Source organism: Falco punctatus, assembly GCF_963210335.1.
Source record: "Falco punctatus genome assembly, chromosome: 2".
Classification (NCBI taxonomy): domain Eukaryota; kingdom Metazoa; phylum Chordata; class Aves; order Falconiformes; family Falconidae; genus Falco; species Falco punctatus.
The window spans coordinates 3,244,530-3,260,887 of record NC_137581.1 but is presented as its reverse complement, the minus strand read 5'-3'; the positions used below and the strand labels follow the sequence as shown (position 1 = coordinate 3,260,887).

Below are 16,358 nucleotides of genomic sequence, written 5' to 3'. Positions count from 1 at the left end.
TTTACAGCGAGGTGCTCGTTCGATGCAGGTTATAATCAATTGGCAAGCATTTTTCATAGCTGATGGGTGGGCCTGATCCTGGTCACGGCTCAAAAAGTTAAGAGCTCCAGCCCTCCCAGTGTTGTGGACATCAATGGGTTTCGGACCAGTTACTTGCGGGGACCAGGACCAGGCTCAGCAACCAGCCTGAGAACATACCAAACATGTGCAGGCTGCTTGGGGAGCAGTCTGCAGAGCCACTTGTCACGGGGCAAATTCCAGCTCAGGGGTGGGTGGCATTTTGTTGTCATACACCAGCTGATTGCTCTGACAGCTTTGCAATGATGCTCTTTCTCTGCTTCCAGGACCCCTGAAAAAAACACTGGTGCTACAGACCAAGAACCAAGTACCTTAGTGCAGGACCAATGCACATGAAGTCGAGTACTTTCTTCTGACCGGCTGCTGGAGCAAACGTATAGTCTGCATGAAATGTGTGTCGTCTGACTGGTATACAATAAAGCTGATGATCAGAGCTGAATGACAATTTCTCTTGTCTGTCAAGCACTGAGAAGTTACTGTCACCAGGATCTATGTAATGCAGTTAGCATGTCTGTGCCTTGGTTTATATTCAGTAAAGTCATAGAAAGAAAAATGGGTCCGATTCGCCCTTTCTTCATACCTGTGAAACAGCACTGGTTTCAATGGTCTCTCTAGTTTACATGGGCAACAGAGAGCTCATATTCATGTCCGTAACTCATGGAAGCTTCATACTGGATTTTAGAGATTATCCTGGAAGCCTGGTTGATAGGATCAGCAACTCTTTTTCAGTAATCCTGGGAAGTTGTAACGCACTATACATTCTTAACTGGTGTCAGGAACTTGCATTTGGATGTTGCCAGATGAAGCATGCCTTGTGCAACACCTGGCAGGTCCCCTTGTCATTGTGTGATAGCCAAGATCATCACGGACCTTCTCCTGAGGCTGTTAATGTTCTATTTGTTCAATTTGCCATTTAGGGCAAACGCTGGACCAGACTCCAAAACTTGCTGGCAAATTAGTATTTCTTCTGAGCATATTTACCAAAAATGTTTCATTGAAAAATTGTAAAGTATGAACTGGAAATGTAGGAATAACGGAGCTGGTTCATGGGATTAGCAGGCCTGGTTGTTCTGTATGCCCATCTTTCCTGGGTGAGGCTCCCTATGTCCATAAGACATATGCAGCATATGGTGGGAGATGTAGTCCAGCCCTACAGCCTGTCCTCTATAGGTGGCTAAGTGCACAAAGTACCCAGACAACAGTTCTAGCAAGGCACTGGCCCACCATGCTCCAAAGAATAGTTCTAGGTTTATGTGAAAGTGTTATTACACTTAGAGCTGGGATTTGCTTTACTTTTTGCAGGCGCTAACTTCAAAGCAGAAAGCTGCTCTTCCTTGCCAAATTAATTACGCAAGGCAGCTACTTCATCAGAGGTGGGGAAAGCTGGGCAGCTTCCATGGAGCATGGCAGCTCCGAAGCCCTCTGAAACCAGAGGGTCTGGTTTGCTGGGTCTAGTTCAGAAGGAAACTGCCTTGGGCTTGGAGGAGTCATTCAGGTATTTCAAAGTAAAAATGCAAGTTTATGATATAACTCCTCCTCCATAAGTACTACTCCTATACAGACCCCGGTCCTGTGGAGGAGTAAATCAAGAGTGATTCCAGCCATGGCTGGATCAACTTTAAAATGAGCAAATGTTGTAGGAGATCCAGTCTTCACTTGCAGGGATGGGTGGTCACTGCTGCTGTTTGCTGTTCATATTGTATCACTATGGCGTCCCGTGATGGCCAAAAGCCCAAGGGTGCCAAGAGCTGTACAGACATGGGACAAAAACACAGGGACCCCATCCAAAGAACCCTGAAGGCAAAGCTGGAACCTAAAACTGCCTCAAGCTCCTGATGTTCACCTTGTGGTGGGAACAGGAAGGTTAGAAAGAACCTCCTTGTTAAAGAGATAATATAAAAAGGAGTATTTATCTCAACAGCGTTTGTAGAACCAAAAAGAAACAAGAGTAAATCCAATCAGTGAACCATTGCAAAGCACCTCCGAGAAGATGTGAGTAGTAACTAATGAAATATTCAGCACAAAGGGAAGTAAGATTACATGCCTGCAAGTAATTGCACAGAGCGTGTGCCTTGCTCAGTAGCTGAAGGGTCCTTGTTACACATGATTAAGTAATTGATTTTTTAATATATAATTACCATGATTGCACAATTATTAGAGAGGAGCCCAGTCCAAAGCTCCAGCACCAGACGCTGGTGGCCTGCAGGAGGTTTTGCTCCAGATCCCTGGTGCTGCTGGTGTCCTGGGGAAGCAGGACCTGGCAGGCATCTGGCTGTTGCTCTCAGGTGTCTCAGGGCCCATCACTTGTCTCTGAATCAGAGGCACCCCAGGCAAGAAGGCACCATAGATCCAGCCAGCCAAGGATCTTATCTATATGCAGTTATTGCAGTAACCCAGATATCCATGGTGGAAAACATGAGAAGAAAGGCTTGTTCTCCTGTCAGTATCTGATGTTCAGGGAGCTGGCTTGGAGGGGCAGAAAAGCCAGCCCTCATATTCACCAAAATACAGACATTTTTTTCTGCCTCTTCAGCTCCCTGAAGCAGCTGAGTACAAGGCGAGAGCAGGAACAAGAGGCCACCAACTTTTATTTCACCAGTGGAAACTCCGGGGAAATGTGTCAAAATTAGTGAGGCTGAATTTCACAGGCGTAGGTTTTGAAACAGCAGAGTTGTTCAGTGCTGACCCAAATCAAGGCAGAAGATGCCCACTTCAGGAAACATTTGTGTAACTCATAAATAACATATTTTTCCATCCGACTGGGTACGATATTTCAGACCAACCACGCCCCTCAAAAAAAATGTAAAAAAAAGCTTTGGATTTAATTTCTTAATGAAATACAGTGTTCTGATTTAACTCATCATCTCCCTCTTCTCACCTCAAAATTTTCATTTTGCCACAAGCTGGAATATTTACTTTTAAAAAAAATATGTTTGTTTATTAATAAAAAGTAACAATTTCTGCATCCTGGCAGATTTTGTTCTCCATTGCTAATATTTCCCTCCCCTTCCTCCTGGTGTCAACTGCTATCCTCAGACTCTTGCTTCCTTCCATTTCTCATTCCATTTAGCTTTTCTTCCCCTACATAATATGTCCCTCTTGGATTCCTCCCACTCTCAAAAATAATCAAATCAAGATACTAACTGTCATATTGCTCACCCAGCATATTGTATATAATTTCCTACTATGCTTCTCTTTTTAGATTGCAAAGTATTTGTGGCTGGGAGTTTCATTTTGTGCTCTGCCCATCTTTGTGCTTATCCCAAGGTATTACTGTAACAGGCGTGATTAATAGGAATTATCCTCCCATAAGCAAGCATAATTCAATGCAGCTGAATTTTGCATGACTGCTTTATCTGTAGTGTACTTGGTATATCCTTACAGCCTTGCCTGTGCTTTGTATCAGCAGTGGTACAAATCTGTGAGGCTGACGGAGAGGGGGGAATCCCCCAAGCAAGCAAAGTCAAGGCTAAAATAGGAGCGACACGGGAGATCAGAAATTAGAGCAAGGAAAGAAAAGAAGTATTTTGAGATCAGAAATTAAATGCAACAGAGGGAGACAGAGACAGGAGACAAAGTTTTCTCTTCCCGCCTCCAGGAGCTGGCTGATAAAACTGGTCTGGGGAGGATGTATCCCCTCGAGAAGAGGAGCAGCAGTACTGGAAAAGAAGAGGAAAGGTTCAGGATGGTGTTTCAGACTGGATTTCACCCTCTGTAGATCCTGGGCATCACAGCTCTGAGGACTTCTGCAGATTTTCAGGGGAAAACATTGCCCAGGGCTGAGGAGATGTATAAAATTCACAGGAGATGCTTTGCCCTAGTGGCACTAGCAGCATGAACATGGGCTAATGCTGCAAAACTCCTTATCTGATGGGTTATTTCCATTTAATAAGGCAGTGACTGAATGAGCTCGGTAGCTGGGGGGAGCTCCCAGACAGATCCATTGAAGATGAGGGCAGAACTGAAGGGGATTCAGTTAGCAACTGCTAACAGCATCCATGGTATAAAGTGGCCAAAAGTGATGGAATTGCATTAGTTGGATTTTCCCTTCTGATTTATGGGCCACTTCCTCAGAAGAGTGTAAATGTCTTCAACTGGATTGACTCTTTGCTGTTTTACAGTAGCCAAGGTTTCTCCAAAGGCACAAAACATTCAACAGCTCTTTTTAATGCTGTGAATAACATGTCAGGTTTGCTTGGTTCCCTCACCCCCACCAACGATTCCTAGATGACTTAGGCTCCCTTGTTTCTTCAAGGCTCTTAAAAGTCCTAACCTGAATAATTTAACCTTATTCACACCCGCCTTCCCTCCATTGTCTTTTCTCTTTTGTTTCCTTTACCTAGATTTGTTTTATCTCCTGCTGTGCCATTCCAGTCACTTCATTCCTCCTTCTACCCTCATGCATCTTTCATAGTTTACCCCTCTTTGCTCTGGTGAGGGGTAGGTTTTCCTATTTTCTGGCAATCTGGTTTTGTGACATATCTAGGTTACTGTCAGGACTCCTTCCTGTGTAAAATGTCTTCCATTTTTTATGAATCTGCTTTAATAATTTATCCCCCATCAATGATGTATAATGAAATCCCCATCTGGAAATGGCTTTTTCATGTTGAGGTAATGGAACAGAGATGGGCTGGCAGATACTTTCCCTGGATGATATTTTGGTGCAAGTTAAGCCACAAGTTTCAGGGGAAGGAGAAAGCTGAAATAGCTGAGAAGATGCTGTTGTTTGGTGTGTGGAACAGGAGAGAAAGGAATGATGCTGCCTTTACTTTGCCTATAGTGCAAAACCTCAGGAGTCACATGAACTATTGTGATGCTTTCTCTCACTGGTGGCCTTTGGCTCAGAGCTAACCAGCATGGAGATCAACCACCAAAAATAGCAAGGCTCAAAATACCTTTCCCATAAAGTCATATGCACACATCTTAGGATGCCAAAACCACTCCATTACTTGCCTTCTCTGAACTGCAAATTTCCCCACTGTGGTCCAAAATGGATCACAAGATGTAACTGAGGCTTATGACCCTTACAATATTGTGAATTAACGGTGATAGGAGAGCTGCTCTAGTCCTGGTGGTCTAGGGATCCCTGTGAGGCAAGGTTGATAGTGGTTATCTTTATTGGAAGAAGGACAAGCGTTTGAGAGGATGTTTTCTCAGGATCACAACTGCTGCACCAAATTGAGTTGAGGCTGTTGGTCCAGACCCATGCAGCGTCCTAGAATGGGTTAATTAAGGAGTCAAATGCTCACATGCAGTATTTTAATAGGCACAACCAATTATAAGGCACAACCAAAATCCTCTTAATTTTCAGATGACATGACAGGAAAGTGTGTGGGACAAATTCTGGTGTAAACCAGCATCATTACATTGATTTGAACTTTGGGTTTGGAGCAGTGTGAATGTCTTAACACAGCAGAGGATCTGGGGATGTCAAACCCAGCAGCTTGCTCCTTCCTGACATTCAGCAAAACCAAACTGACAGATCCCAGTGATCCCGACCATAGGATTGGGCATATGGATATGGAATACATAGCCTTGGATCCAGGCTCACAGCTGGAGCCCATCCCTCAGAAGGGCCTCATTCAATGCAGTACCAAATCCCCAAGCATTTAAACATTTTATGTCATGCACTCAGAGTTAACAAGTTATTAAAAAAATTAAAGTTGATATTGAATTATTTTTGTGTTTTCATCCTTTATTCTCCACTCATCTCTTTAAGCTTTTCTCTGTAACTGCATTTTTTTAAACCAATGGAAGCAGAGATACTTACCCATCCAACTGAATCTATCAGCTACAAAAATAAATGTAAATTTAAAAATAATTTCCTGAATTGCCCTGGGAGAAAAACATAAAGGAATATTTTTGCGTGGAAGTAAACAGGAAAGGAATTACTCTATTTGCTTGGTTCCTCAGCATTTATTATGTGAATATATAAATCTTCATAGAAATTAGTAAATAAATCAGCCCAAGAAAACATGATTGATTTTCCTCTGTCCTCTGTGTAGCTCACTTCTGATTAACTAATCCTTGTTTATATTTCCTCAGGAAGAGCAATGAATATATATTTACAAAGCTGCACAATCACAACTCCCAGAACAGCAGGTTTCCAAAGGGTGAGCTGTCCTTGTTTTAAGCATGAATGTGTTGCACAGGGCACTGACAACAGCCAGGGCTGCCCAGTAAAAGTGAGTGTAATGACAGAACAACTCGGTTATTCATTGATGTCTGGCAGAAATATGATAAACCAAGCTATTCAACCCAGGAAAAAAAATCCAAAGCCATAACAAAACAGAAAGTTTCTCAAAATAAGGCAAGCTAATAAAATGCTAATAAAGCTCATGGCAAGGTGTTTAAGATGGGTACATTTTAGGAGGAGAAGGAGGTTTTTCAGAAATCCAGCTTGACTGCAACAGCTCTCAATGGGCTTTCATAGGAGCTGTGTATGACACCTCGAGCATCTCCCTGATGAGGAAAGGCTGAAGGAGCTGGGGCTGTTCAGCCTGGAGAGGAGAAGACTGAGAGGGGACCTCATCAATGCCTACAAATATCTCAAGGGTGACTGTCAGGAGGGTGGGTCCAGGCTCTTTTCAGCAGTGCCCAGCAACAGACAAGGGGCAACGGGCACAAACTGCAACACGGGAACTTCCATCTGAATGTGAGGAAAAACTTCTTTACTTTGAGGGTGGCAGAGCGCTGGGACAGGCTGCCCAGAGAGGCTGTGGGGTCTCCTGCCCTGGAGACATTCAAACCCTCCTGGACACAGCTCTGTGCAACCTGCTCTGGGAGAGCTGCTTCAGCAGGGGGGTGGGCTGGGTGGGCTCCTTAGGTCCCTTCTGACCCTGACCACGCTGTGATTCTGCGACATGGAATTCTTTTCTGAGCCAGTGTCACACAAACAGAGCTATCTCCTCCAATAGTCTTCAGGTATTAATCCCACTATTTTCTGGAGTATGTAAGCTCCTAAATAAGTTTTGAAAATGGTCTTCAGGGAAGCATTTAAATGGCCTTTCCTACTATTTTTCACACTACCCCCTGTACCACATTTCCCAACTTAATGCATGGGCTTTGGTCTCCTTCCCCATGATTGATGCAACCAGGAAGTGAGAGCATCACCAAAAGCCCTATTCTATTCAGATTCTTCTTCTAGGTTTACAACATATGCCTCTATTGAACCTCACTTGGACTTGGTGTGACTGGGGACATCCTGAAAGGGTGACTCATCCAGCCTTCCCCTAGAAGGAGGTGGAAAGAGAGACAGACAGCCCAGCAGAAAGAAGGGCAGAAGGTTGCAAGGATGGATTTATCCAAGCACACAAGCCCTTAGAATCTGAGATGTTCACAAATCTGCTTCATAGCCATAGGAGAGAAATGGGCACTTCCAGGACATAACGTATCTTATCCTAAGGGAAACGGTAAAAATAGCTTGGATGAATTGCGTTCCACAGAAATGAGCCAGGGATGAACATCTCAAATATTTAAATTTGTATGTGTATGTCTGACGTCCAAGGAGATGAACTTCCAATGTTGGCATCCTGTGCCCCAGAGAAGCATGTGTAAAAGCCTGGTAACATCTTACGTGAAGTTTGCATTGCATCAGTGGTTGTAAAAAAATGGAGGAAAACCCCTTGCTATAATAACAAAGTGTGGATTCATTGCATCTAAGTTTAATCTGTGCGCATACCACCCCCAAACGATGCTAGGACTGCAAGTGTTAGCACAATTTTGGATCATCTGCCCTGATACTACAGAAAAGCAATATACTTTTTTTGCTTGTTTGCAAATGGAAAACCAAAGCACGAAGAATTTGTTTTCCCAAGTTGCTGTAGTGCAACTATAGCACATCTCCGAATCTCAGTCCAGCATTAGCCTTATCTCAATAAATAATTTTTGTAAGCACTGTCTTCAGAAATGTGCAGTTTTCTCCCTCCTGAAAGTAACCCAACAGTTCAGAAATGGGTGACTAATGAATTTCCTGCTTATGTCTGCACACATATTATTTGCAATTACTTCCATGACATTTTCATTTGTCTTAATGTACATAGCATAACAGAAATGATGTGCTGGATTTACCAGTGAAAAGAGCAAGGAAAAGGTTAAACTGAAAGAGAGCTACAAAGCATCACTAAAAGATTTGGGAAGAACTTGGTAGTTCTTGTCTATCCACCCTTACCACAGCATCCACCATTTCTCCCAGACAGACTTTGGGGTCAAAACCTTAGAAGACTTCACAGATACCTGTATGAACATGAAAACACGTGTTCTAACTTTAATTAGAACAGTCTTTTTATTTTAAAAGACTGTGTTTCAATGTTTCAGGATGGAATCTGGAAAGCCACTTCCACTACATGATAGGTTGTTCTTGAAATGTTTCTTCTAGACTATTTTCTCCCAAATTCCTCTGAAATCATTCCTAAATCATTAAGTCATCAGTCTTCAAGTCATAATGTACAGCAGGGGCAATACCTTCTCTTCCAGCATAAAAAATCCAGTTCTTCACAGCTGGATTTCTAACTGCCTGAAATCTCTCACACTCTTTACTTAAAAACAACAAAAAAATAGGATGCTAAATTTCCAGTGGGAGAAAAACACCAACATGCCTCTTGTTTGTATGCATATGAATTTTCTTATACTCTGTGTCGCTAGGTGGATTTTGTATTGAAAGGGTAAGGGAAGAAGATCCTTGTCAATACTCCCCTGAATTTCAGCAGAGCCCTGCTCATCTACAACATTTGAGCATCCCACTTGCACGCTTCATATGTTGCAGTTGCTTCATGTTATGCATGGTAGAAGGAGTCCCCCAGCTTTCTCCTGCAGTGAGAATATTTCAGATACAGATGAAAAACAAGCAAAGTCCTTTGAGAAAAATCTGCCTTCTTACAAACATCTCTGCACTGCCATGAATGTCCAGCCTTGTAGATTCATTGATCATTTCTGTGAGGGGACGCTTGTTACCGGCATGGCCACTATCTGCGGTTGAGCTGGCGTCTCCATTATAGAATTTGAACATTGAGGTTCTGGCCTTCTCCAGCTCATTAAAATTGCTCTGCATGGCAACTTGACTCCTAGCTGTGCTGATTCTGAGGCTTAAATATACTAAACCATACTACTTTCTTTATGTCTCCACCATGACCCACACAGATCTGTCCCCTTCTGATCAGATTTCTGCTGCAGGACATGCTGGCTGGAAGTGTAGGAAAATGGACATGCATTCCTTCTTGAAGACAGACTGAGCTTGGCCTTAGGAGAACACAAAACATGGAAGTTTTCAACATGGTTACTCTCTGAAAGAGACTCCAGACCTTCTATGAACCTATGTTGTCACTGTTATTCTTTCAGTCATTTTGCTGCCTCTCCTCTGATACCTCTAGAGCTAGCCCCATTAGCACTAGGACATTAGAGATGACTAATTTTATCCAATACAGCAACTCAGTGGCTACCACTGTCCCTAATGGGACAGTGAGGCACTGGCACTCCATTGCTCAAGATGACAGCCCCAAGATGTAAGTGAAATGGCCACAATGGCAAGAGTATTTTCCCCTTAGAGGGGAACCCCCCTCTAAACAGTCTTGGAGCATTTCTTACCCATCTGGTCATCCAGAAGACCCCAATCCTGCAAGTCCTTATGACCATCTGAGGTCTTTGTGGTCCATACTTTCACACAAACTGGTGCCACCATCCGGCTGATGGGACTGCATGTGACGGTTGTGTCCCAGACCAACCATTAAACATAGAGCAAAGGTCTTGGCTCCTTCATTAAAGCTGAGGTAACACCAGTTTAACTCCTCAGCTCACCTTTCTTGGCTAGTAACAACAAAGCTCCTTCATCCTGCCCAATGCGTAGTACAAGGTGTATCTGACAGGAGAAGAGCAGCCTGCCTTTGCTTTGTGCAATGGAGCTCAGTTTTTGGAACAGTTGCATAAGGAAGAAATGCAGTGTGTGGGTGACTGTGCTAGTAGTTAAGCTTTCCAGTCATGCAGAAATAAAAATAGGTTTGTGGGCTTGCAGAAATAGGAAGATCCTGCAATCCCCGCCACAGCAATGCATGGCCAGATAATTCCTCTCTGGGCAGACTCTGTGGTCAAGGCTTTTCCACCCTTCGCAGTTATCATCCAAACAGAGCTCAGAGTCAATTCTTCTCATCCAGAAGGGCATCTCATCTTGATCTCATGCCCCAGGAGATGGGAAAGCAACCACGCAGCTCACTAAGCTTTTCTCCTTTGACACTTAAATATGCATTGCTTTATTATATCTGATAATAAAATAGCCCCACTGAATCTCTAGGACCTTCTCTTGATGGCAGTGCTTTTCTCTTTTGAAGGGTGGCACTAGCCCCTTTTGCCCAGAAGATCACACTCATTGCCTGTTCTTGGTGATCCCAGAAGCCTATTCAGAGCTGTTCTTTCCAAGAAATCATGTGCAGATCTCAGGCCACAACCTCCTTCAATTTTTCCACATTCTGACTTAGCTTTTGGGTTTATTAACAAACATTTTGGCTGTATGGCCCCAAGCGATGCAGGTTGCTCTGTTGTGGCTCATCATATTTTTTGTGCTGGCTGTCTTTATGTTGTCTATGAGTTATGTCAGCAGTGATTTTATATTTATTTCCAGATCATTGTGGAAAATACTGAAGAGTGCCAAGCCTTGTAGCAGTCTCTGTGGATCTCTGCTCAAAAGCTCCACAGGCCAGCACAGATTTCAAACCAGCCAGGTCATCCAGCTGGTGTCTGCTCATTGAAACCTGTTGATAGCTTGTATAGATTCACAACTCTTTGATGATGACAAAGAAATAGTTGGTGATTGTCATGCAGGAGAAATACAGCATCCAACATGTTTCTAAGAGTCTGACTATCTCTACTTAGTGACAGCTCCAACCCACTGCTAGGATTCCTCTGTTCCCGTTGCAGCACTTTGCTGTCTTCTCCCTAGTCATCATGTATTTTTCCTTGCAGCCTTCAGCTTTTCTTATTCATTTTCTCTCCTTCTTTGCCACTATGCATAATAGAAGATATATACTTTCCTTTTTGGCACTGTTTTTTAGCATTTCTAATTGTGGACACTGAACAGAGAAAGTTTTGACTCTGGGCAGTCGTCTTCTGTGTTACAAACCAAAGTATTTTAGATATCATATTGGCTCTTGCAGGAAAGCTCCTAGATATTATCCACATCTTTTCAGGCTGCATTTTCCCTCTTGGTTCATCTCATTTACCTCGTTCGTCCATGCAGAGGAAGAAGACATACCAAACAATTCATTCCTTAGCCAAAGAGGGAAAAAGGGCAAATTGTCTGAAATCAGAAAGATGAACAGAGTGTTATGAATGTACGTTGAAATACATGAGTTGCAATATATAATTCTGAGTTTTTCAATCACCTGACAAGATGTGGTTTGGATTTCATTTTAGTGGTAAAGTGAAGCAAGCCAAGAGCGCATCTGTGCAGATGAGACTTCATTTTTGGAAAAGCTGATGGGCTCCTTGTGCTCATTGGGAAAACCATTCTGCCACATTTAATCACAACAAGCAAACACAGGACAAGTGAGTACCAGCTGGCACCATCTCCAGTGCCTCTGTGTGTGAAAGGACCTCTTTCAAGGACCTCAGTAAAAATTGCACTTGGAAATCCACTTTTGCCTCAGGCAACATTCAAATAGACAATTTGTGGCCCTACTTATGCCACAAAAAATATTTCCTCTTGGAAACGTGAAACTGTTATAATAATGCTTTAAATCACAAGAAATTTTCACTTGTAGGGTCTCCCTCCCTCTTCTTTCTCTATGGAGAAAGGCAATTTCGCAGCGGAAATTTCTTTTCTGCAAATTTGTGGATTATGAATGGGTAGGAGGGGAAGGCTGGCAAAGAAAAATGAAGTGGAAATGGAGAAGGACTTGGGGATACTGTGGATAAAAACTGGTCATGACCCAGCAATGTGTGCTCACACCCAGAAAGCCGCCCGCGCCCTGGGTGCATCCCCAGCAGCGTGGCCGGCAGGGCGAGGGAGGGGGCTCTGCCCCTCTGCTCCCCTCTGCTGAGACCCCCCCACAGCGCTGCGTCCAGCTCGGGGGTCCTCAGCATCAGAAGGACACGGACCTGTTGGGGCGGGCCCGTCGGAGGCCACGGAGCTGGTCAGAGGGCTGGAGCCCCTCTGCTGTGGGGACAGGCTGGGAGAGCTGGGGCTGTGCAGCCTGGGGAGGAGAAGGCTCCGGGGAGACCTTAGAGCAGCTCCCAGTGCCTGGAGGGGCCGACAGGAAAGCTGGGGAGGGGCTTTGGGCAAGGGCAGGGAGCGGTGGGACAGGGGGGAACGGCTTGAAGCTGAGAGAGGGGAGATTTCGGTTGGACGTGAGGAAGAAACCCTTCCCCGTGAGGGCGGCGAGGCGCTGGCCCAGGCTGCCCAGAGCAGCTGTGGGTGCCCCATCCCTGGCAGGGCTCAAGGCCAGGCTGGACGGGGCTGGGAGCAGCCTGGGCTGGGGGGAGGGGGCCCTGCCCCTGGCGGGGGGTGGGACTGGCTGGTCTTGAAGGTCCCTTCCAACCCCAACCATTCTGTGGTTCCATGAAAAGGTGCTTTTTGCTGCCAATTCGGGGCCAGTGGGATGAAATGGTGTGATGACAGAGTCACTGCCAAGGAATGGTACTGACCACAAGGAACATGTCCTTGCCCCAACATGAGGGACAGGGACAGCCTCTCAGTGTTTGGCTCCTGACAGCCTGTAGATCCCTGCTGTCACCTGGCTTGGGCAGGTCAGACAAGACATGCTCATGCTGGAGTAGGTCTCCATTGTTTCCTCCTTCTTGTGCTGAGGTTGCTGCCCTCCTCCTCATTGCCTCCCCAACAGCTTGTCAGAAACTAAAACTTCACACTCTTGTCCTCTCCGGCTCAAGGGACTGTCTATAAAAACTAGTTTTTGGAGGCTTTTTTGCTCATAAAAGTGTGGGTGGCTGATATGAATATTCGGGGGCCTCCCATGTAATTTTTAAGATTGTTTTGAAAAACAAAAGTGTGCAGGGTGAGATGATCAGAAATGCAAGCTGGGGGTCTGACATGACTCCAGGAACCAGGAATTTTTAAAAAATACCCATATTTGCCTGTAACTGGCAACAGAATCTCTCTCCCTCCATTCAGCACCTCCTTATCAATCCACTCTGTTTTATTCCCTCTGAAAGAAATTTGTCTCCGTTAAGGAACAGAAAATTATGGGGTTTGGCTAAAATGTTTGCTGTCTCATTTGATAACGATTTAGGTTCTTTTCCAAAATCTTCTCTGATCTCAGTCCCTGAGGTGGCAGCAGATTTCTGGAAATGCTGGCACAGCCTGAGCCCACCTGTGATATTTTCAGCACTTCCAGCCTCAAGTCAAACCAGAAACGTAGAAGATGGTCCCTTCCTGGGGCTCCTCTGCATTTCCCAGAATAACATCTATTCTCGCAGTTCTGTTTTCCCATATTAATGTACTTATTTTTCCCTAACTCTTAAGAAACTCAATGCCACAAATATGATGCGAAGTATGACCTGGAAGCCAGAAAACCCATAATTCCGTTCCTCTGCCATTCATTTAATGCCTCATCTTGGACATGTGATTTGATCTTTTTACTTCAATAGTGATACATATACAGCAGAGATGATTCCTTTTTTTCCCTCTGAGATGTTATGAGGATTATGTTTAAGACTGATAATTATTCTGAGTTATTCATGAGAAAAACACAGTGTCAGTCTGCATGGAGTCTGTGACAAGATTTCATTTAAAATGGTGACAACAAATATTGCATGCAGATGCAGCAATTAGCCAGCAGCACCAGTCCCCCCAAGGCTGCTGAGAAACAGCCCTGTTTACCCTGTTTTCCCCTCCATGGATCATAGAATCATAGAATATCTCAAGTTGAAAGGGATCATAAGGATCATTGAGTTCAGCTCCCAGGTATGTATCCTATACCATCTCCCAAAGAGATACAGGTTCCCATGGGAGAAACCAAGTCTGAATGTACTTTAAGGCTTGGTCCCACAACACAAAGGTTTTGGTGTCAATATTGTCCCTGTCGCTCCACTCTGTCCGTTCACAGTCCAGACCTGGTCAGATTAAACAAATAGTCTTCTCAGCTGGGAGAGGAAGGAGGGATGTCCTTAAGCCAATATTACTGCTAGAAACTGGGCCGTGTAAAACCAAAGCTGTGGGAGATTCAAATTTACTTGGAGGAGCCTGTATTTCTCCACCAAGCTTATGAAGTGTAGGCAGTTGCACACATCAGTCTAAGATGCCTGAAAACCCACAGAACTATTCCTCATCCAGTACATCTGGCCAATATTTTCAGCACCAGATTGTAAAGAGGTCATTTTTCAGAAAATCACAGAATCATCAAATCACTGAGGTGGGCAGGGACCTCTGGACATGATCTAGTCCAAACCCTCTGCTCAAAGCAGAGTCAGATGGAGAAGGTCGATCAAGTCCGTTGTCCAGTTGGGTTTCAAATCTCTCTGAGGACGGTGATTCCCGAGCCCCTCTGAGCAAACTGTTCTGGTGTTTGATGCACTGGAAGTTTTTTCTTACATTTAAATGTATATATTTCAGTTGGTGCCCATTGCCTCTTGGCACCACCATCAAGAGACATGGCTAGACAAAACATGTCCACCCTCGTGCAGAGTTGGGATTAATCCTGCTCTGAGCAGGTGCTGGGCTAAAGATATTCAGAGATCCCTTGTCCCATGAGCATTTTGTAGAGTCTGGCCACTTTTTTAGGAAACAAGGTCTCCAAATAACACCTCAGTAATAAGACAAGAATGAGACAGAGATGGACTGTGCAATTATTGATCAAAATTAAAGCATGGGGCAAGCACAAGAGGTAACCCAGCCTGTCTGTGGAGCAGAACAAGCCACTCAGCCTTTCAACTATTGCTGCTGGAGCACGACAGGTACAGGCTTTTCTGGCTGTGATGAATGGAGATGAAGGTTTCACTGAATCACAGCAGGCAGATAATTTACTGCAGAAAGTGACTGGCATTTAACTCTTTCCTCCCCTTCTCATCTAGAAGCAAGACGCAGCCTGTGGCTCTTCCCATGGTGGGCAAGGGGTTGCAGGGCTGGACTATGGCTAGTGGACACGTCCTCCAGAGTTGTTTTTGGGGGACAGCTCAGCTCATCTAGAGCCTGCCTTGTCCCTTTTGCACCTAGGGACGGGGCTTAGTGGTAGACTTGGCAGTGTTAGGTTTATGGTTGGACGTGATGATCTTAAAGGTCTTTTCCAACCTAAACGATTTTGTGATCCCACGCTCATGAGCAGCAGGCACAGTTGGGTGACTGACACAAAGATAATAAGTTGTATCTGGTCCGTGAGGTCATGGTGATGTCACGCTGAGAAAAGGCAGCCTAAGGGGCAATGGAGAGAACACATCGTGTGGAAGATGAGACAGGTCTGGGCGGGTTGAAAATGCCACCATCACACCTTCTGTGGCAATGGTTAGAACAGGCTTTGGGGTCACAGCAACACATCATTCAGGAAAGGGAGCTACCCCAGCATCTAAATCCCTAACTTTACTACCCAAAACAGAATTCAAAGACCCCCAAAATCATTTCTAAAGCCAAAGTGCCTTTATAGAGTCCAGCAGCATGCACCCAGGACCACACAGCCTTGAAGCCTCTCAGACCCATACTGATGGGTGCAATCAGTTCCTGGTTCATGTTACTGAGTCCAGCACAAATTTGAACCCAGTATTTTGGGTATGCTCCCTGTCTAGCAAAAAGTAGCCATTCATGGGGAGGTAAATTATAGAATGAGCTAATCTTCTATTTCTCCTCTCCCTTTCCCTACATGAAAAATCTCAATGGATTTCATTTCCATTTTGCATAAGAATTTTTTCCATTTGGAGAGCTGTTGTTTATTATTCAAAGCCATTAAATATCCTCTAAAATCACACTACTTACAAAATAAAAAAGGAGCTATTATTAGATCATCCAGGCTATTAATTTACAAGATTTATTAACCTCTGGTAGAGGCATCTACCATGCATCCCTTTAGGAAAAATCTTAAGCTTGACTTACCAAATGAGTGCATTCATCTCTCTAGCCCTAATTTGCATGAGTTGTCAGTGCAGATGCATTTGCAAGCCTCCTCTGTGCTCAAAACATGAATGTTTGCACACAGGGTTGTGTGCAATTGATTGTGCACAGTTACTGTTGAAAGCTGGGACCTGTTGCAGGTTGTTTGGAGTAGACATGTCCATGCAGTAGCTGAAGGATGTCTACATCTCAAAATCCCCTCTACCTACTCATCCCTCCCAGCCACTCAGGTGGCCCTAGA

General features: G+C 44.4%; 1 protein-coding gene across 2 annotated transcripts in view; it reads left to right on the top strand.

Moving 5' to 3' along the window:
• The window catches only part of MAP6 (microtubule associated protein 6), a 56,976-nt gene extending 45,342 nt beyond the window's left edge, over positions 1-11,634 (top strand). For both annotated transcript variants that reach the window (XM_080376223.1, XM_080376220.1), the window contains one exon: positions 345-11,634. In XM_080376223.1, the coding sequence (XP_080232349.1) occupies positions 345-353 (9 nt within the window). In that variant the 3' untranslated portion in view covers positions 354-11,634. The remainder of the gene's footprint in view (positions 1-344) is intronic.
• Positions 11,635-16,358: the final 4,724 nt, after the last annotated feature.